General features: G+C 43.6%; 2 protein-coding genes across 10 annotated transcripts in view; both read right to left on the reverse strand.

Moving 5' to 3' along the window:
• Positions 1-5: 5 nt before the first annotated feature.
• LOC108034289 (solute carrier organic anion transporter family member 4A1) lies at positions 6-9138 on the reverse strand. Its single transcript, XM_017109149.3, has 7 exons — positions 8628-9138; positions 4394-4701; positions 4172-4340; positions 2780-2882; positions 670-1614; positions 341-529; positions 6-284 (listed from the first exon to the last, which is right to left on the reverse strand). Exons 1-7 carry the CDS (start codon positions 8863-8865, stop codon positions 161-163), a joined length of 2076 nt encoding a protein of 691 aa, XP_016964638.1. The 5' UTR covers positions 8866-9138; the 3' UTR covers positions 6-160.
• An 867-nt stretch (positions 9139-10005) lies between these two features.
• The window catches only part of LOC108033763 (mucin-19), a 35543-nt gene continuing 23916 nt past the window's right edge, over positions 10006-21632 (reverse strand). For 6 of the 9 annotated variants that reach the window (XM_017108343.3, XM_017108346.3, XM_050885372.1 and 3 more), the window contains exons 3-9: positions 17806-18005; positions 17422-17740; positions 16499-17320; positions 15086-16440; positions 14490-14546; positions 12736-14128; positions 10006-12584 (exon numbers count right to left, since the gene is read on the reverse strand). In XM_017108343.3, coding sequence (XP_016963832.3) covers positions 11980-12584; positions 12736-14128; positions 14490-14546; positions 15086-16440; positions 16499-17320; positions 17422-17740; positions 17806-18005 — 4751 coding nt within the window. In that variant the 3' untranslated portion in view covers positions 10006-11979. The remainder of the gene's footprint in view (positions 12585-12735; positions 14129-14489; positions 14547-15085; positions 16441-16498; positions 17321-17421; positions 17741-17805; positions 18006-21632) is intronic. The other 3 variants (XM_044094374.2, XM_044094375.2, XM_044094376.2) reach the window with 3 other exon arrangements.

The raw sequence follows: 21632 nt of genomic DNA on the forward strand, positions 1-21632 counted from the left end.
TGAACGTTAGATGAGATTCTCATAGGTATGGCTAAAATACTCCTTGGAACCGTAGCTAATCGATTAAAAATGCTAGCCAGTTGATGATGAGCCACAATATGAGCCAAATGGCTGGCTGGGTATGAAAAATTTCAGTACGATGGTTAGTGCTAAAACCTCCTTAATTGACGTCTTCCGCTCCGTTCTCATTCGCTTCCTTACTTGGCGGCACATAAAACCACCAGGCGCACGTAAAGAAGACTACGGATCCCAGCTTGCAGATCAACGCCAACAGCCACATATAGCTGGAAGAATATACCTTAGTTATTACTCCCGGGAACAATAGAACTACCTATCTCACCGGCTGATATAGAAGTTATCGTAGACGAGGCAAGCTCCACCGGCATCCTTGTCGCAGGACTCCTGCCACAAAATGCAGGACTCGTCGATCAGGGCTCCGAATATTAGGGGAGCTGGTATGGTGCCCAGCAGTCGAACCTTAATCCATTGCAGTCCCAGGGCAAAGGATCGCTGGTCATCCTGAACACATCTGTAAGCAAGGGACAAATAACCAGATCATATAACTGACTGCAGGCCAAACGCCGCCTAATCGGTGGATAATCTGTGCCTTTTTTGATTGGGGTAAGGTCTACCTTTTATAAATTTATAGGATTAAAACAGATTACTCACCTCAGAGTGGCTGACAGGGCGGGCATGGTGGCCAGGAACGTGAAGACCATCAGGATGAAGCAGAGGGCCACGAAGATCGGCAGGGTCTGGCACGTGGAGTCGCACTTCAGGTTGGTGGCGTCTGGCCGCAGGTCGGAGGATCCCGAGGATGAGCTACCCTCGTCCACCCAGCCAACGCTTTCGATGCAGCTGCAGTTGTGGTAGCGCTTCAGGCTGTCCGCGTGCTCCTCCTGGGCACATCCTGCGTAGCACGGACTGTAGTACATGACGCCATTGACGCCACAGATCGGATCGTAGTTCGTGCGACTGCAGCCGCAATTCGAGTTGCATCCCGCCTCCAAGGCAGGTGGATTGCTCCTGGCCTCCAGATTATAGCCAGTTGTGACGCCAGCGAACTTCGGATTCGGACAGGAGACCAGAAAGCAGACGGTGAACAGGGCCGCCACCACGGTGGCCATCAGGCACATCTTGATGATGCCCCGGCAGGCCAGATTCCACTTCTTGACCAAGTAGCCGCCCAGGAAGGTGCCACCACCGCCCGCCGGAACGGTGATCAGACCCATCACCAGGGCAGAGTGCATGGGTGAAATGCTGAACTGGTTCTCGATCTGCTTGGGCAGGAAGGCGGCGAATCCGGCTATGACCAGACCTTCAGTGGCTCCAGCCAGATTCAGGAAAAAGAAGGTGGGATTGCCCAGCAGACTGAGCACGGCGCGGGGCAGTTGGGCTAATCCCCTCCTGGCGGCCACTTCACTGGACCCACCCTCCTCCGGTTTGGTGGCATGCGCCTCGGAAACCCTCTCCAGCTGCAGCTTTTCCGCCCCGGGAAGCAATTTCGGAAAGCCGAAAATGGGCAGGGCGATCAGGAGGCACATGGCGGCGGCGAAGATGAAGCCCAGCCACCAGGCTCCAATCCACACCTTGCTGTCGCTGGTCAGGCTGAGTCTGCGAGGGGTGGGGATTATTTTAAGTTAATTAACTAAGGTAGTTCCCCCCAGCAATTATTATCAAATTTAAATTAAGAAAATATCCTCTTTAAACTTAGTTATTATTAAAACCTTCAGTATCCCTATTTAAAGTTCAACTCGGATGTAATTTTTTTAGCACATATTAATTCCTTTTGGGAAAATGTAGTAATGCAATAATTAAAACATACGCTTTAAAAGCATCCAGTAGTAAATTTATGTTTTACTTCAAATATCCTGAAAATTATTATTTTATTTCATATCATTTCGAGGCTAGCCTGATTTTCTCCACAAATAATACGAATTATTTATAAATGTGTTCCTTAAGTGAAAATAAATTTACCTGTACTCACAATTTGTAAAATTCAGGATAATAAGATTACTCTATAAATTCCACTGTTAAATTCCAGTATATAATGCCAATGAAGAGCATAAATGAAAAGCTTTTTTTAGCGTACCCACTACATCTTATTTTCCTACAAAAATCTTCCGCTTTTCCGCATTTTTAAATTAACTTGAATGGAAATTATACTTCCGCTGAATTTACCTTTCCAGCAGTGGCTACCAAGGGTCGCCAAAAATATTTGTTTAGCCCTAACCGCTCGTAAACATGTACAAAATCATAAACAAAATTTTCATGTTCTCGACATAATTTACGGACTGGGGAATGAGTGGGGCTGAGCAGACATTATGACTTATGGCATCACCTTGACAATAAGCCATGTGGTCGTATCCTCGAGGATTGGGATGCAGATGGTATTCCGCTCTGCGCGGGAGCACGGCAGTCCTAGTGGCTCGTCCTGGTGACTCCCTCTCCCGACGCAGCCACCCTCTCCTGCCCACCGAGAAGGCGAATCAAACAAATGCTCGTCCTCATTCGCACCTTATTTCCCCGTTGTCAGCGGGAATGTTGTTTTATTACTCTCTGGAGATATTTACACGGTGAGGTGCTTTGTGGCATTTGCCGTTGCCGGGTTACAAATAAGCTTCGCAGCATCGCCGCCCCTTCACCGCCCTTAACCGCCTTTCCCAGCCCTTAAAGTCACCTGCTCTTTATCTCCATCAGCACCCACCCACTCGCCCAGCCGAGGGCACTAAGTCACCCGATTAATAACAATCATAGCCAGCTTATCAGATGCACTTACTGCGCGGGGTCCACGCTCATCCAATCCGTGTAGATGAGCAGCAACTGCCCCCCGAAAACGTAGCCAATCGCAGGTCCCACGGTGGCCATGGTGTAGTAAATGCCTGCGTAAACAGATTTCTGTATTAGGCATCGCTCCAATTTGTCAACGACTCGCAGTCCAAAAATATTATTATCAAACATCTTAATTTGCTAAGAAAAGTCTTGCACTTCGACCCTTGGTGCTACAGTGCGTTTCAAGACTTTAAGGACGGTCTTGAACAAATGGTAAAATTCCCTGAAATTACTTAAGATTACGACTTGATTTATTTTATCCTTAAAAATTGTCTACATAAATAATAAATTTCTCTATAGTCAAAGAATGTTTAAAATAATAAAAAGGAATTTTTTAAATAAAATAATTACTGAAGATAATGAAGATGTTTAATAATAAATGAGTACGATTTAATTATTTTCTAAGCACTTAGGAAAAATGAAAGTAAAACTTATTTTAAAAAAATTGAATGAATCTACAAATAAATTGGAACATTTAAGAAAGATTAAAATGTGGTTTCTTAAATATTTCTAAATAAAATAAATCGTTTCCGAACTAGGTAGGAAAATTTAAAGTTATATTTTAACCTCAAAAAAGTTTGTTTTATTTTAAAATAACGAAAGTTTGATAGAATTAGTAGGAAATACAATTTTAACTATAGGTTTAATATTTCTCCTAGATTAATTTTAGATAAAAGCAGCCATTTCGCGAATTGTGCCTTTATTTGTTTATCTTTGAAACGCACCGTGCAATCAGTTCCCCGGCCATCCTGCACCCACCCCGCAAACGGAGCCAAACTCCCAGGAAGAAGCGAATTTCAATTGTCTCAATGCCAGACAGCGATATCCAGGGGGAGGGAGCCGATGCTGGACGGGCTTGATAATTTCACTGTCGTCCTCGGATGGCACGATAAACCTAACTAAGAGGCAATAAATTTCAGCTGCCGCTGGCTCTTCCTCAGACCCTCTAGGCCCGCGGCTCAACTGAGTCAGCAACAATCTGGCTCTTTAAAATTGGGTCAGCAGGGGGAAAGGAAGCTGAAGCCGGCTGACACGAGACTCGAGACCCAATCCTGAACCCAACCCCCCCAAGGACTGGGATCGCAAACAGTAAACAGCATTTACTCCCTTTGTAGCTGAGACGTAGTTCGGCAATAAGGCGAATAAAAATAAATATTCATGTGTGAGAGCAACTAGCAGATACTTTGATATCTTTGATAGCGCATGAGAGCCAATAGACCCATGGCAAGCCCCCCGAAAGTGTGGGTATTTGTGCATACTTCATTTGTTGTGCGACTGCGACTGCGGCAGACAAAAGTTTTAGCGTGTCTTATCAACGAATGCGTCGTTTGCAACTTACCCAAGTAAACAGAGGACATCTTCTTTGAGACGTTCTCATCGATATAAGTGACGCCCAGGGTGAAGAGGGGCGAGGCCCCGGCTCCGTGGAGCAGTTGGGCCGCCAGGAAGAGCCAGACCGTCCAGGCCAGACTCTCGCCCTCCCCCCAGCCATTCAGTTCGCAGGCGGTCTGCAAGGAGTCGGGAATTAGCGGGGTATCCATGGCAGCCACAATCCCCTTACCATTGTCTGGCTGGAGTTGGAGCTTCTCTCACACACATTCGCCTCGGCTATGGTGGCCCGGTAACTGCCCACCAGGAAGTTGGGCAGCAGGAAGACCAGCGATCCCAGACCCATCACGATCAGTCCGATGGCGATGAAGCGCGGCTTGGAGGCTCCCCGTCGTCCGCCGTAGTAGGTGACCGGAACCAGGCACGCGAAGGAGGCGAGATCATAGCCACTGGCCACCAGTCCCATCTGCCGGGAGCGGAGCCCAAAACGACGCTCGATTGTGGATATGGACACATTGATCAGACCGTTTACTATGAGACCTAAAAGGAAAGGGAATTTAAAATAGAAATACTAAAAAATCCAAGATAATAATAAGATAGCTTTCTTCGTATCCGCTCGCAATGGGACGCAGCCTGCTTTCAATGGTGACCACTGAATGGTCTTTACTCTGTGCCCAATTTGTGGATAAAAACACTTAAGAATAAACCCAAATCGTTAACTTATTAGTTTATAGTTTAATGGAAAAGCCTTCCTGCCATAAGCCTCCTTTCGTTCCTCCTCCTCCTAGGGCCATCCCCTTTCAAGAGTCATAACCTGGTGTTTTGATTCAGCGAGGACCGTCAACAGACTGTCATATAATGTTGGACTGTGGAAAAGGGAAGGTATGGGGTGCAGGACAGTCCTGCTGATAATGGAGGGGGTTGAGTTCAGTTGAGTGCTATGGGGCGGGTCATAAATTAAATATCTGTACGACAAATTGATTCTGAGGGCTTAGGCGAATTTTCTATCGTACATAAATATCCGTTAGTTCTGGGCCCGCTTCCAACAACCCAACAACCTACAAAGCCATTGTTGCTTACAATATTTCTTTTTTCTACGACGAATTCAATTTATTTTTCAATAATCGCCCGAAAGAAGACCTCTCCTGGTCATCTTTGGTTAGAAAGGTGACGGAAAGCGGGGAGGAAACTGGGTGTTCTTGGTGGAAGGGGGTCACTTACAAGTCATTTACCCCACTAAGTGCAATAATTTAATAAATCCCAATAGGAACCTTGAGACGGGGAAGTTCCTACTCGGAAGTGGGAGTAGGTATGTGACCTTTGACTTGAAGTACCCAGTGAAGTACAGAGACTGCATTGGATACGTGACAATCTGCGAATTTGCATGTGCATCGATTTCGCTTTGCTATGGGGATGCTGATAGATATGAAATGTTTGCCTAATTAGCAGTAAGGATATCCCAGCCAATTACTTTAAAGTTAATGTTATCAAATAACTATACCTATCTTTATTATATTTTAAATATTAAACTTTAAGATAACAATAAGAGGTCAACCAAAACCTCCTTTCATTAGTTAACTGGACCAATCCCTATCTCAAAAAAATAAAAAATAGTGCACTCTTATACATATGATCATCCTTTGAATTAAAACGTGCACATGCAGAATCACTCCCATTTCTAATATAATTTATTTTGCTAAATTACTCATTTGCATAGCGAGATGCTGAATTCAATGCCATAAAAACAACAATAAACCATTGGACGACGAGAGCGGAACGCGGCAATCCCAAATTGTTGCGGATGATTTATGTTAATTCCGTGTCAACTGATTAATATTTTCGGTCACGTGCCGCCTCATCCGCACCCGTAAGCCGGGCCACGGGCGGGATGTCACCCACATCCACATCCAACCGGAAGTGTTCCGAACAACAGCCCATCCAGAGGAGCAGCAGCGTAGTGCAACAGATGCCAGCAGGCCATTCGAGCTGCAAGAACTGCACGGATGTGGATTCACTTTTCTACAGCGCACGGCCAAGACATAAATACTGGACATGGACAAACAGCCGGCAGGAGATGGCCTCGTGAGTCACTCTACAGCGATCGTGGCCTAACAAGGACTCATTTTTTATCCCCTCATAATTTAATATTTTTTGTATCCTTTCCTTGAATTTTTATTTGAAATGTTATATTTTCCTTAAGACCCATAAAACTTAAATGAAAACGGTGGTCTAAAAATCGAATTTATAACCAAAGCCTCATATTTATGGCTTCATGATTCTGTCTTGATTTTTGACAAAGAGATTGGATTAGTTTAAAAAAAGTCATGCCTGCCTAAATATTATATGATATAAAATTATTCAGTTCATAAAAGTTCTTAAGCTGTTTACCATTATAATCTAGAAACCTGCGACGTGTTGAATAATTAAAATATTACAATTTAAAGTTAAATAGTAATTTTAAATTAAAAATTCAATTAAAAAATAAAATTGAAAAATATTTGAGAAAGGTAAATTTTTGGTGGTTGTTTTATAGGAAAAGTAATTAGATTTTGAAGATGGTTTTGCGTATTCTAAATACCACTGTTATTTGAACGTGAAGCTGTATGTAAATTTTTGTTTTATTGAAAAAGAAAGTGTAATTTCTTTTGGAGTCTTCTAAATTTTGATTATATAGAAATAATATTTTTAATGTAAAAATAATTTTAATTTTTTGAATACCACTTTATTGAAGTGCTTGTTAAAAGCAAAATGTAATTTCTTTTCGAGTTCTCTAAACTTCAATTCCATGTAAATTTTATATTTTATATAAAAAATGATAATTTCCTCAGTTTTATGCCCCTCACGTTTGCATCCTCGCTGGCAGCCATCCAAAGTGCTAGAGCTGGCCTCCATCCAGCGAGTGCATTTTTGCAGACTTCATCCAATCCCTGGAACACAGCCTAATCCCCCGGAACAGGCATAAACGTGTCGTCAGCTTTCGTGAAATTGGCGAATTTTAATTAACCGCTTGAACCCATTAGGAGTGGGAAACTGAGGCTGGAACTGAGCCGTAGCCATGGGCACCAGCACCAGCACCAGTTCGGATCAGCCGGGATCCCGAGTTGGGTAAACAGCGATTAACATTGTTTTGATTTATGCCGCTGCCCTCTCGCACCCCGATCCCGGAATAACCCATAGCCTATGACAACGTCAAGGGGCTGGGGCTTCGGGCTCCAACACCCACTCAAACATCCACTTGGAAAATGGCAGGCTAGAACTGGGCCCATTTACACTTCAACGGGCCTTTCAAACTATTCAAAGTGCGGTGATTTTTTGAGGTTAATGCATCCTGGGGCTAGGCATCATCCCAGCCTGCTCGACTGCTCCGGGCAGATATTAATTTTTAATTCGCTTCCATTCACAGGAGCTCGTGCCGGGTTGGGTGCCACCTTCCTCCTCCCTCCTGCTCCCAGCTCCTTGGTCGAATTCTTATCTGTTGCACACAGACCTGCTGGCCGAGGCTGGGAATGCCCAGGATGCTAATGAAGCTATGCGGATGTGGATGTCCTCATCACCATCACCATCGCCTTCGCCTTCGCCTTGCATTGTCTTAGCCGACTCGAGGCTTCTGGGATACAGGCGCGCCAAAGTTTGCTTGGCAAAAGTTTGTCTTGTAATCAAGAAAAATATGGCCATGTTGATTCAATACATTCAAGAAGCAAAAGGTGCATTCAGGAGTGCCTTACAACAATTATTTCAAGACCTTTGGAGAGGGTTTGTTCTGTCGGAAAAATATGATTACCTCAATATAGAAATCTTAGCTACGAGTAACGACACGTTTTGAATATTAGAAGTACCTGGCTATCGTATACACCTTACCTAATTATTATTAAATGCATTATCTAAAATTCGGAGGAATGCATTTACTTTAATCGATTAGTGGCTTTAAAGTTAAATAATAGTTAAATTTTTTTTCAAAGTTTTTACAAGCAATAATGCTAGCCATTTTAGCTTACGGATTACTAGCTACGCATAGCTTTTTTCGTACTACGGCTTAAACATAGTTTCAATTAGATGGTGGTTTTACGACTGGGTTTATAATTTCTCTTACTAAACAAAATAATTAATAAAAAGTTCATCGATGCTGAGTCCGCTTGATGGAACGCTTTTGAACGCTTTTACAAACTCATAGAAAACTATATTTTTTACTGATGTTCTGGAGCTCCACCAAGTACCGGCGAATATTTTGAATTTTACAATAATATTAAAAAATATTTTATTTTAGACTTCAAAGTAAAAATAATTGTTAATACTTAAGTTATCCGCCGAAAACAACTTAAAAACTTAGACTGCGTTGAGTTTAACGCTTAACCAAGAAGCGTCCGCGAAATTCAAACAAAAGCGAGCGTGGGCGGAAAATTTGCGAGACGAACCGTTTAACGGAATTAAGTAAGTGCATATGTGGATAATTCAAAGCGGAACATCACCTTGGAGAGCACCGCCCCAGCAGAGCCAGAACAGAGCCCACTTGGCGGTGCAGAAGCGCTGGAGCCACGGAGGGTTCCATCCGGCCCAGCCGAACCGCTGGCTATCCGCATCCGAGTCCGCTCCGGAGGATGCACTGCCCACTCTGCTGGAGCGGGCACTGTTGTTGTTGTTCACATTGGCGCACTTGGGCACGGCCGCGGCAGTGTTCGAGTCCAGCTCAATATTGGCCCCAGACATGGTTTCACTTTCTTGCACCGCACAATAATCAGCCCTGTAACTGCCACTGCGATCCGCACCGAGCGACGGCCGGAAACTGACTGAGCTCAGAAATTCAAAGCGCGGCGGACAGAGGCTCAGACCGACTTTGCTGTTAAGGACTCGCCGCTAACAGGGCTCTGTTGAAGGAAACCAACCCTGCCAGGCTGCCACGCAGCCACCCAAACACCCACTCGCAACAGCTCGCATTCATGAATGAAATCTTTCCGCCCCCAACTCTCGCACAGCTCCTCTTATTTCGTGGCCATATCAACAGTTGTCATGACGCTGCTTTCGTTATTATCTGGGGATTCGTGTGGCATTGTGGGGAAAGGTGGGCGAAAATCGGGCTTTCTTTCAGAGGAAAATGATTATATTATTTCGATTGGAAAATATTTATTCAACACTTGCCCGATAATTTTCATGTTTGCCATGAACACACTACAGGTAATAAGCCCCCGCTTATTTGAGCGCAAAATCTAATTATACCCATTACTCGTGTAGCAAAAGGGTATACTAGGTTTTTTGAAGAGTATGTCACAGGTGTCACAGGAAACAGGAGTCAGCGTTTCCGACCCCATAAAGTATATGTACTCTTTATCAGGACTACTAGCCGGGTCGATCTAGCCAAATCCGTCTGTCCGTAAGTCTCGGAAACAATACGAGCTAGAATTTTGCAGTATTTTCGTTAAAAATGATATGTAATCGGACCATTTATTAAAAAGTTGTAGCCAAATAGTAAACAATAATTAGCAAATGCAGTCCAGATTGCACACCAAAGAGAATCTAGGTGGCCTGATTGTAAAAACAGTCAATTTTGCTGCATATCTCCATCCTTCTCGGACTCGCTTTGGCTGAGTAATGGGTATTTGATAGTCGAGGCCATTGACATTGTCGTTTTATTTTGTCTAACGTTTTAGCGCACACTCTTTAATAACTATTTTTCAAATTACAATTAGTACTCTTTGGGAATTGCATTATTTTTGATGTATTTTTTTAGTATTGGAAACCATTACACCAACAAAATCAGAGAAGTTTCAAAAATAATGTACTAGTAAGTCGTAATCTCCAGCAAATAAATGGATCCCAAAAACTAGAAATTCCAGTTAAAAACACAGATAATTTCATTACAACTTTCATGTTTATTCAATAAATTTTTCGGTTTAGTAGTTTTTTTTCTAATTTATAAAATTAAAGTATGAAAAATAGGTAATTAACTTGCCAATGTTAAACAAAATCATAGCTAATGACAAAAAAACAAATTTACCAACAAATTGGTGAACAAATCATTTAATGGGCTTGATGGCGAGTTTCGTTTGCCGAAAATATGGATCTAGTATAAGGCAAACTCTTAGCGTTTGTTAAGCACCAGAAATATCCTCTCCTATTTGTAAATTAAGTACGATATATTTTTTAAGTAATTCCACTTAACTCAAGAAGATACATTTTCGAATGGTACATTTTGGAAAATATGAAAAATTGGTTTGCTTTTGACTACTTAAATACGTACATAATATATAGAGATATACACATATCCATATAGTTACATTTAAAGTTTTAAACAATAGTAAACAAAAACAAAAATCGTTAACAAAGAAAAAAACTCGGAGTTCGGGGTAGCTTCGTCTAGAGACTCCCCATTTCCTAATAGAGAGTACACACGCTGTATTTACAAGATCTTCAATGAATCAAAATGTGTTTACATGTTATATTATATATACTTATATGTGTGTGTTGTATTTTAGGCCCATTAAAGGCTGACATTTTAAAAGGTTGCATTGTTCAACTAGTTCTCTGGGTCAACTCTCACTAAAGCTGTCTCAGTTGATGTGGGGGAGGATGGCTTGAGTACATTTACTTAGAGCAAAAGTGCTTTGAATGTACACCTTGTACTTAACTCATATGATTTGGTTATTGATACACGTACAGTGAACGCTTTGGGCACTACGACAAATATCACATAATGAGATCAATTGGATTTATTTTGGGTACTTTTTGTTTTCGTTTGCGCTTCATTTCCGTTGTTAAGTGGCGGGTTGTAAATAAGAATGTACGATTAATTGCACAATGTCATTGAACTTAAGATTGTCTACTGATTTGGGCTTGACTGGTGGGCTAATTACATAATTAGTGGCAATCCATAAGCTGATTAAGTACCTAATTTAAGTATGTGTTCGATTTGAAAGTTGTTCCGATTCATAATACTTGGTCTGCACTTCTTTTGACTTTTTAGCGATTTGGGGAAGGCGAGAAGAACTGAATAAAAATTAAGAATTGCACTCCATATACATAGGTGTAAAGTAATCCTATTGCATGACGAATTCCTTAAATAAGTTGTAACAATCGTGCTCTTTGTATAGTTAATATTAACTTATGTATGTATAACAATGTGTTTCCGGTGGCTTTGTGGGTTCTGATTGCTAGCATGTCAGAATTCATTTAAATTGATAAGTACAAATTTTCCATCCAAATTCAACATGATTTTCGCTCCTTATGCTTTATGCAACTCTTTAAAAGTCAGCTTTTAATGGCCAACACTACGCCAAAAAGTGTTTTCAAGATTGGTGTGGTTTATATTATGTGTGTGTACATTTGTAATGTTTTTATATTTTACATTCATTAAAGTATATCCGTTTTTGGGTCAGTACCCACATCAGAAAAACTGCTGCCAAAATAAAGAATTCAACTTTAAAAAGTGGTTAAATTGTTTAGTTTTGAAAGCAGCGCCTCTTGAGGTGAATATTGAGCATTTTTTTTTTTTTCATTTCTTATGCCGTATTTATAATTAAAATATGTTTATATTTTCTTCTGTTATAAAACTTAAAATGAATTTAACCAAAAATAAAACAAAGTTAGTAATAACTTGTGTACTTCATCATATTTGTTTCTCAGGGTTGTGGTGAACCCAAACCTTCATTATCATCCTTGACCTCATAACCATTCTTCAAGGCGGGTGGGGTACAGTACAAAGGAGAGCCATGGGAATGCTGGGTGGGTGTTGGTTCTTGCCGTTTGATTTGTGTGTTTTTCTTTTCCAATCGCTGTGCTTTCCCATGTATATACGCATTATATAATTGCATTTGGTCTTGGCTCTTTTTAGGCGAAACTCGAAGACGTTTCCTCCTGATCTTGCTGCTTATCCTCCGGCAAGGGGCAGTCGGCTATCTCGCTGTGCATCACGATTTCAATGTCGCCCAGTTCGGAGGCCGCCTCAGCCCTTAAGGCCACATCCTCCGCCCTCGATAGTTTTTGCAGGGTATGAAGTGTTTCCTCGTTGATCGTGTGCTCCGGCGAAATATTTTCCTTCAGCTGTCGCTTTAGGCTGAGCGGAATGTGAGCCGTATTGCACTCCGGCGGGGATGGCGACTCCGTGCTGCTGGAAGCCGACGTCCCCGTGCTCAACTCATGTTGACCAGCTGCGCCAGAAGCCGCCTGTTCACCGCTGTTGTTAAAGGAGATGTTCTGGCGAAAGACTTGTTTGCTAAAATCCCGCAACTGTCTGGAGGCTGTGTCGAGAAAGGATGAACTGCCCGTGTCCGTATGTGAGGATGTGTTTTGGCTGGCATTGGAGATGTTGCTACCGCTCAGAGAGGTCCACGATGCGGGCGAAGATTTCCGCGCAGCCGATAGGATAGGATTGGGAGTGCTGCTAATGGAGTCGACTCCGCTTGCTCCTCCTACGACGGTGGCTGCTGTGGCGTCTGTCAAAGCAAAGAATTACAGTTAGTAATTACCAGTTTAAATATTTTAAATATTTAGTCCCCTAATTAAACTGTCAAATAACGTTTTTAAAAGTAATGGTTAAGAAAACAAAATGCATATTTTAAATATCAACAAAAAAGAATAACTAACTCTGTGCGCTGTTTGTGGTCGCGTTGCTGACGGGCACGCTGCTGATTTGACTGGCCTTGGGTTCCGGCGAGGAGCTTCGATTGAAAATGGTGCCCGTGTTGAATAAAGTGAGCAGCTTGTCCACTGCCGACGGATTGGCTATCCACGAAGTTTTCCGGGTTCGAGTCTGTGGAGCATTGCTTATGGGCTCCGCAGGCGGCACCACATCAGGTTCACTTTCCAAAACTGGATTCAAGTTGCCCGCCGCAGCAGCAGCAGAGAGAGCAACCACACCAGCCGATTCCTTGGTCAACGTAATGTCATTATCGCCAAACACGGCCAGGGGACAGGTTCTGGGTGGAGCTTCCAGGCCGGAGGCCACAGAATCGGTAGCATCGGTGGATGTTGAGGTGCTACCGTTGCTATTGCTACTGCTCCCACTGGTGCTGCTTCCCGGCGAAGTGGAGCTCGAATGACTGGAGGTTGGTGATACTGCCAGGTGTGGCGAAAGTGTTTGCCCAGCAACTTCTTCGACCTTTTTACTGTTCTGTGCGTCGGTATCACCGCTGGGATTTACAATAACAACACTGCTTACGGGCACCGCTGCAGCTGCTGCCTCCACTGCCTCGGACAGCAGGACCGCCTTCCTTGCCGATTTCAGCATGGGAGTGGGTGGCAGGTCGATCGGTGGCGTATGCGGCGTGATCGGCGGCATCTTTCGGTTAGCCATCGGCACCTGGGGATCCTCGTATATGCGAGACACATGGAAGCGGGACCTGGGCGACACCGACAGCCGTTTGATCGTCTGTGTCGAGGAGGTAACAGACGCCATTGCGGGCAGAGAGCTGGAGGTGGGCAGAGCTCCAACGGTGTCGAGGCTGCTCTGACTGCCACTTGGCGATCCGATGGTGGGTATGGACATGCAGCTGCTGGCTGACCGCGGCGTGTGCGGCGGCGGATGCTGGGCAAGCGGCGAGATCAGTGGACTGGACGCTTCAGCCACTCGGGACACGTGAAAGCGGCTACGGTTGGGCGAGGACGACGGCGATATAGTGGGCGGACTGGGTCCCGGAGAGCGGAGGCGGGGGCCGCTCTTTCGCTTCACCTCCAGCAGGGCAGCCGGTGTGGGCATGGCGGTTGCTGCAGCGGTCGCGGTTGACGTTGCAGTCACCGTGCCAGTAGCCGCGTCCACAAACGGGCGACTGTGGCAGGTCAACGAGATCTTCCGCGAGCCCAAGTAGTAACCGCCGCGACACCGAATGCCCGGAAGACTCCCACCAACACTGCTGCCGCCGCCGACCGCGGTAACCGCCTTCTCCGCCAGCTCCTGGGCTTGCCGCTTCTCATTCCGCGAGCACAGGGAGCGGACAGTGCCCAGCACCCTTGTGTAGTCCAAGTGGGCATCGCTGCCGATCTGAAATAAGAAACAAGAATAATATCAGTAACTCAGTAGCATCAGTTTGCAAATAAAAAATTCGATAGCTGATCTTTTATTAATCGAAAGGCTGATGGTCACATCAGTTGTGGAATTGCTCAGTTCAATAGGGTAAATAGGTGAGCAAGTGAACAACTGATTTTCTTTACTATTGTGAACCAATTAGTCAAGCAACTAGAGTGAAAAGTTAGATAGGGTTTAGACTGCGAAAGTTACTGAAACCAGGCGGGCAAAGTGCGTTTCTGTTTCTAGCATTGTTATCGGATGCAAGCCAAGCAGATGAGCACAAAAGGAGGTGAGCAGAGAGTTGGAGGAGCAAATTGAGTGGGGTTTTACTTACGCTCTCCTGAGGCAATGGCGATGGCGGTATAACATTTACTATCGGCACTATGGGCAACTTTACGGAGATGAAAGAGGCAACGACAACAGTGACCACAAATGAAAACGATTCAATTAAAAATTCAAAATCAAAACTCTCAACGTCCAACACAGCCAACCAGAACCAAGCTCAAAATCGCAATAATTCATGGTAACATCGTATTTAGCAACGGCTAGCCGCAGCTTCGTATACCCTTGGCAACGCTATAATCCTTTGGTTTCAAAAAATGAAACACGAATGTATCATGTTTTATGTAGCTAACGCCTTGAAAAATTTAACTTCATTTTAGATTTTAATTTCAGTTGTAGTAGAAAAGATAAACAAATTTTGTATTCATTCTGCAAATACGATTACCAAGGGTTTATATTAAAAACATAAATATTGGGTTCCCCAAGTAAAGACTAATTTATTGGGTTCCCCCAAGTAAAGACTAATTTACTAACTTTTCAGTATCAACGAAATACAAACTCAACTTCTACTGTGGCTCGGATGATATTTGTCGACTCTGATGGGCAATGGAAATGATATAGAGCTGATTCCCGAGGTGGATAACTTACCGTCAGGCGCTTCGGTTCATCGTTAATGTCGATCTGCGTGAGCGTTTTATTGGACTTGAGCACCTCGGCGATTATGTTCAGACTTTCCACCTCTAGTTTATTGTCTCGGATATCAATGCGCTGGAGCTTGCTGTTGCCACCGAAGGAGAGGATTGAGGCCAGTGTTTCGATCCCCTTGGCGCTGAGATGGGCACTTTGCAGACCCAGTGTGGTCAGAGTTGTGTTCTTCGTCAGACTGTCCTTGATGGTTGAAATAAACTCATTGGAGAGACAATTCTTGCCAATGTTGAGCAGTTCCAGAGAAATGGTCTTTTGCAGCAGCTCGGAAACAGCTGGGGCGCAGTCCTTGGTCAAATTATTGTTCCATAGTGTGAGGGCCTTCAGCCCGCTTGGCGATCGATTGGCCTCCAGTGTGGCCTCGGCCAGTTGACGACGCGAAAGTGTGTCGTTCTTAGTCAGTTTCTCGGCAAACTTGGGATCGGCGGAGGCGGTAGAGCTGACACTGTTGTTGCTCGCACCACTGCTCATCCCGTCCAGCGATGTCTCGCTGCACAGGCTGTCTGAGCTCTGGGAACGGTTGCGGGTGGATTGATTGAGATACGCACAGCTGGACTCCGTGCGTCGTAGTCCAATGCTGGCTCCCCCCGGCGACGTGGACGGTGGTGGGGGCGTGGGCGCCGGGCTGGGAGAAGAGAAGGGACTGGGACTCAGTTCTTTATCCGCCAGCAGGCACTCCTCGGCGATGGTTACTTTTGGCGGCACGAAGGCGTCTTCCAGTTTGTCGAGCGCGGGAGCTGTCGGCGTAGGAGTGGGCGTCGCAGCCTCCTGGGCGGCAAGCAGACATTCGGTGGATTCTGTGGCAATGGTGGCGGTCTCTATGCCACACATCTCTTTTGCCATGTCATCCAGTCGCGTACTCTCCAGGGACACCGAAAGCCGGCTAAACTCGTCGGGTAGGTGGCGACTTATATCGCCTTCAGAGGCGCTCTCGAACGCCGAGTCCGTGCTGTGCGTGTCCTCGAAGTCGTCTGCCACCTTTGCGTTTTTATTGACGTCTAGCGGTCGCGATCCACCAGCCCCCACCCCACTGCCGTTGATGCAGTCGCTCTCCTCGGCGGTGACCTCGAAAATCGCTGGGGAGGATCCACTGGCACTGCTACCGATCTCCAGTGGTGGCGCTAGGACTGGTAAGGTTTCTGCTGCTCCATCTCCTGATGGCAATTGGATTGTGTTGTTATTGTTGCTATTGCTGTGAGAATTGTTAGCATTGTTATTATTGTTGTTGTTTAAGATGTTGTTCTGTACACAGGATTCATTGGGTTCAACGGTTTTAGCCTCTGTTGAGGGAGTAATATCTGCAAGAAGAAACCATTAGACACCGGTCGAAAAAACGTCCTAGTAAGAGCTTTTTACCACATATGTTGCGTTCGTTTTGGGAACATTGCTGTTGTTGTTGCGCTGGAGATAGCGGCTCCTCGGTTGCACTTGCAACAGGGACCGATTCAGGTTCCATCGGGCTGGATGAGATCTTAGCCGAACAGGCTTCGTCTCCTGCTGGCGCCTGTTTGGCCGGGGTGGGTTCGAAAATCTCGTTGCTGATCTCGCTGATGTCCTCAGAGCAGCAGGCGGCCAGAGTGTCGGTGGATATGTTCGAGGGCGCTTCTTCGCTGCTGCTGTCACTGTTCATGGAGAGCAGCTTGTCCAGCATCGACTGTCCGCTGCCGTTCTGGCTGCAGTTTCGCACGGTGCGAACTGTGTCCTCAGTGTTTTCGTCATCATTATCATTCTCCAAGTCAACTAGGACGCCCACTGCTGGATCGGTTGATGCTGCCTCCTCCGCCGGCGTCTCGGGAATAGGGGTTACGTGCGTAGATGACTCTCCATCGACAGCATCTTTCGCTGGTGAAGTGGTGGACGAGCTGGCGGGCTGGGGAATGGCTGCCGGTGGCTCAGTCTCCACAGGCGACACGCACTCGTCGACCTCAATAGCACGGGTGCGCTTTAAGGCACCCATTCGTCGTTCCAGCTCGGTTGACTGTAGGATGAGGGCTTGGACCAAGTACATGACACCCTCGTTCCTAATGTTGTTGTTGCTAATGTCGATGAGCTCCAAGCTGTGGTTGTAGCGCAGCATATCAGCTATGTGCTGGGCATCCACACAGTCCAAATCATTGAAGCCCACCCACAGCTCCTTGAGCATTTTGTTTTGGTAGAGACCTCGGCCTGCAAATGACACTAAAATATAATAAACACAATTGGACTCTGGGATCATAATAAGGAATCATTTTAAAGATAATCATATCTCCAAAAACTAATCCCAAGCCAGATGGACTTACATAGATGGACGAGTGGCTGTCCCCTCAGGCCGCAGTGCTCCAGCTTTAAGGTGTGCAAATTGGAGGAACCCAGTGCCCTGCCCAGACTGTCGGCACCCAACTTTGTTATCTGATTGCTCTCGGCATTAAGCAGCTGCAGCTCTTGGCTGCGCTCCACCATGTATGCACACAGTTCCCAGCATCGCTTCGTCATCTGCTCCTTATTGTATGATATGTCCAGCTCCACGGCGGCTTCATAGTATTCGATCATCTGGAAAAGGGCCGTCAGGCAGCTCTCGTCCAGCGTACAGTCGGACAGATCGATGCATTTGTACTGTATCTACAGGTTAAAATCGTGTATTATTGATGGGAGTCTGGCTAGGGAAGTTTGAACTCACTGCTTACCCTTTTGAAAATTTCTTCGAGGGCTTCGCAATCGTTGGCAGCTAGTTGATTCGCCTTTAGGGGGAGCAGAGGCTGCCGCACCTGGTTCAGATCCAGGCTCCTTAGGTGATCCGTTACAGTCTTCAACGGCGTTGTCTTATGCTTTTGACATGACTGCTCATACTTGTCCACAATCTCAGAAATGCTCTTTACTAGGCAAACTGTAAACGTTTAATAAGATCGTTAGAAGTGTATAAAAACATAAGTGTGGAAAGGAATTGAACAGCACAAGTTTGAAAAGTTTCTGTTTTTATTTTTGTCAAAAAAATATTATTTTATCAGGGTTAGCTGAAATTCGTAACAAAGAAGTTCTCATAAAACTATAATATTGCTAGGATAGGGCACTAATTAGACCATTTCAAAGTTTAATCGAAAAACATTACCCATCCGGTTGAAACTCATATTTAACGTTTAGAATATCTTTAAATATAATTGTATGTGGGCATCGATCGAAATTCGTCAGTAAATGAAGTAGACGAGTCAATAAACTATTGCCAATTCACCCGTTCCGACATATCAAGTGTCCCCATATCAAAAAGAACAACAAATGTCTGGCAAAATTTTTTATACGACGAATAACTAGAACTTATGGCGCGTGCGAGTGCCCACTTCCAGCACCCCATTATGATCATCAACAATTGCCGACGTCGGCATCAAACACATGAAGCGACATAGACAAATTGTGCACAAAGAAATACAAATAAATGAAATTGCGGCGGCAATTTCCAAACGATTTGCTTTTTTCCACAGGGTTGGTTGACATGAAATCGTGAACTTGTAATTTGCAACTCATTTGCGTTGGACACATCTTGTGTGCTCTGGCTATCGTTGGAGGAGCCAAATTTAGAAACCACAACGTCTGCCATTTGATGATAGATCGTTGCTAACAACAGGAACTCTTGTACAGCGCTTTTGATGTGCCCACAAAGTATGGCAAATATATGGGTCGCCAGAGATTGAACTAATAATAATTCTTGCGGACGCTGTGGTTACTATGGTGTGTTCAAACGGATTTAGATACTGCAGACTAGAGAAAATACATTGTACCAAATGCCAAGTGCACCTTTCTTATAAATAGTTGCCAGCACACAAACGCTCACCTCCACCCAGACAAGCATGGGTTCCTATGAAAAACGTAAACAATTTAATCTATCACTGCATTATCTCGCCACATCGGTGTTAGAAGGCAATTAAACGATTCGTTTTAGATCTGCCACAAACTTGGATGCCAACATCTATGCAATAAAAAGAGAGACGGACGAAATTTTGTCAAGAAATCTATTCGCCGTTTCCGAAAGATTTTCAATCTTGGCAAGCAGTCAAAAGTGCTTCAGTTCTATTTCATCTATATAATAGTTCCGTCCTCCTCCGCCAAACCGAGGCTGCCTTGGCAGCCAACATCTGTTAAGTGATTCATTAGCGTTGAGTAGAATAATTCAAAATCTGAATATCTGAATATTACGAATGTTCACTCGACCAGGCAGACAATGTGACGACCAAGTGTTTGACGTTTCTCTTTGAATTATTCTTTTCATTCTTATTTTTATCTATTAATAATTATGATTTAAACCAATCAAATTGGCATTTGACACTGCAGTTTATGGGTCAACAACTGTTGGTGGAAAGGCGAGGAAATGAGTAAAATATAAACACGGAAGATAGAAAATCAAATGGGATTCTATTGAGCATCAGTCAATCATAAACAAATTTCAAGGTAAATAAATTAATGGATAGCGAACTAGATTGATGCCACTATACGTCTTTGACTGCGAAATTTCCTTCAACGTACAATTTTCCTCCAGTATAAGGGAATACAATTATTTTAAGTCCTTAAAATATTGTTATTGATTTGATCAGTTTACAGAATACTTTTTTGTTAATGCTTCAAGAAGGATTATGATAGTTCCTGGAAGAAGTCAACAATATTTTTCTTCCATAATTTATATACCCTGGCAGAGGGTATTATGATTTCAGTCAGAAGTTTGCAACCCAGTGAAGGAGACGTTTCCGAGCCCTTAAAGTATATATATTCTTGATCAGCATTACTAGACGAGTCAATCTAGCCATGTCCGTCTGTCCGTCCGTCTGTCCGTCCGTCTGTCCGTCCGTTTTTACGCAAACTAGTCTCTCAGTTCTATCGGGCTAAAACATTCCCAAAGTCTTCCTTCTTGTGCAGGTAGTGTATAAGTCGGATCCAGCCGAATCAGAAAACTATATTATATAGCTCCCACAGGAAAATTCGGAAAAAATGATATATTATATCTTTATCTATTCTATCTGTTTTTCAACACCAGTCTAAATTTAATTTGTATTAAATTCGGACGACTACAGCTGAACGGAACGATCGAACGATCATTTTTTGTATTTTTAAGAATTTCAATCAATATCAAAGAAACAGTCAGAATAATTATATACTATCAATAATCCTTATAAAATTTAACATGGTGTTACTATGATTAATTATTTCTTTTAACTGCAAGGGTATAAGAACTTTGGCTTGCTGAAGTTAACTACATTTCTTCTTTTTTAATAATTCATTCGACTTTTTGTTAAAGCAATTTAGTGAATGTAAGCTGTCTGAAAAATACCCCGACTTTATATCTGTAAACTAGTTAAAAAAAATTAAATAACAAAACTATTTACTCTTTTTTTGGAAATCAGAAGTAATCCAGATTTATATTCGTTCTTTAACCAATTAATGAATCTATTAAAAAGTGTTATGCAAACATTTATGCTATGCTATCTATTTCTGACCGTTACGTTGGGCAACGACAAAATTATAAACAAAAACAAGCCAAGCCCACCTGAGAATTTTATGCAAAAAGTTTCCTAAATAAAGCTCATTTGTCATCGTCAACTATTTGCTCGCATTTTGGTCGACATAATACATAGTTTATTCACAGAGATAGTGGCCATTAAGGTAAACAAAATTCATCGCCCGTTGGGTGTGCGAAAGCCGTTTATGATCGATATTTAGTAGCTATTAAAAGCGGTTGCGGAGGTTTTTTAGGCGGTTTTAAATGTGTTTTGTATGAGTTGTTTTTAATTGCAAGCGTATACTCATCCCAAAATCAGTGTGTTTGGTATTCCACGGAACCCTCCCTTTGTATTGCATTTCAAATATTGTGACCCCTCGTTATCTTCTGAGAATGAGCAGGAGAAAGTGAACGTGCGTACCCACGAACCCGAATCTCACCCCTACCCTCGAGTCCTTGCTCATGACTGCTTGTGCGCGAAGGTGTGAAATTTTAATTTTGTGAGTTTTTTTCAAAATGTGCAGTTTTTATTTTAGAACAGAGAAAATTATACCATTGGAAAGGGCTTGAAAAATGCTTTCCAATGACACCAAATTTTTTTTTTTTTTTTTTTAGTGAGGGGGTATACTATTTACGGCAGCGGAGGTCATCGTCGTTTTTTGCCTTTTTCAGTCGAGTAGTGGGAATATACGGGAGCGGCGGTTTTCGCAGCGGAGGTTTGGTCGCTGCCGAGACTGCCGCTGCGATGACCGCCGCTGCGGTCTTATACTCTAGTTTTTCTTATATGTTATACAATTCCTTTGTCTAGGAAAAATGAGCTGAAGAATCACTTTAATGTTAAAGTTGTATAAGACTTATAGGATCACTTTTTAGGGCTGAGGATATCGAAATTGTTTTTGTCTACGATAAAGTTAGACGGGGGTGTATAGAAAAGTCAGCTAGTGGAATCACTTTAAGGTTTATGTTTTAAATTTCTTATTGGGAACACTTTTTAGGGTTTATATCTAAAGGCCACCCAATAAAATTTATGTG

This window comes from Drosophila biarmipes, chromosome 2L, assembly GCF_025231255.1.
Source record: "Drosophila biarmipes strain raj3 chromosome 2L, RU_DBia_V1.1, whole genome shotgun sequence".
Lineage (NCBI taxonomy): Eukaryota > Metazoa > Arthropoda > Insecta > Diptera > Drosophilidae > Drosophila > Drosophila biarmipes.

Coding starts and splice junctions, on each gene's coding strand:
- LOC108034289 (XM_017109149.3), bottom strand. CDS start 8,865: ATGTCTGGGGCCAATATTGAGCTGGACTCGAACACTGCCGCGGCCGTG. Junction 4,341..4,393: donor CCAACTCCAGCCAGACAATG/GTAAGGGGATTG, acceptor GACTCCTTGCAG/ACCGCCTGCGAACTGAATGG. Junction 1,615..2,779: donor ATGAGCGTGGACCCCGCGCA/GTAAGTGCATCT, acceptor CACCCCTCGCAG/ACTCAGCCTGACCAGCGACA.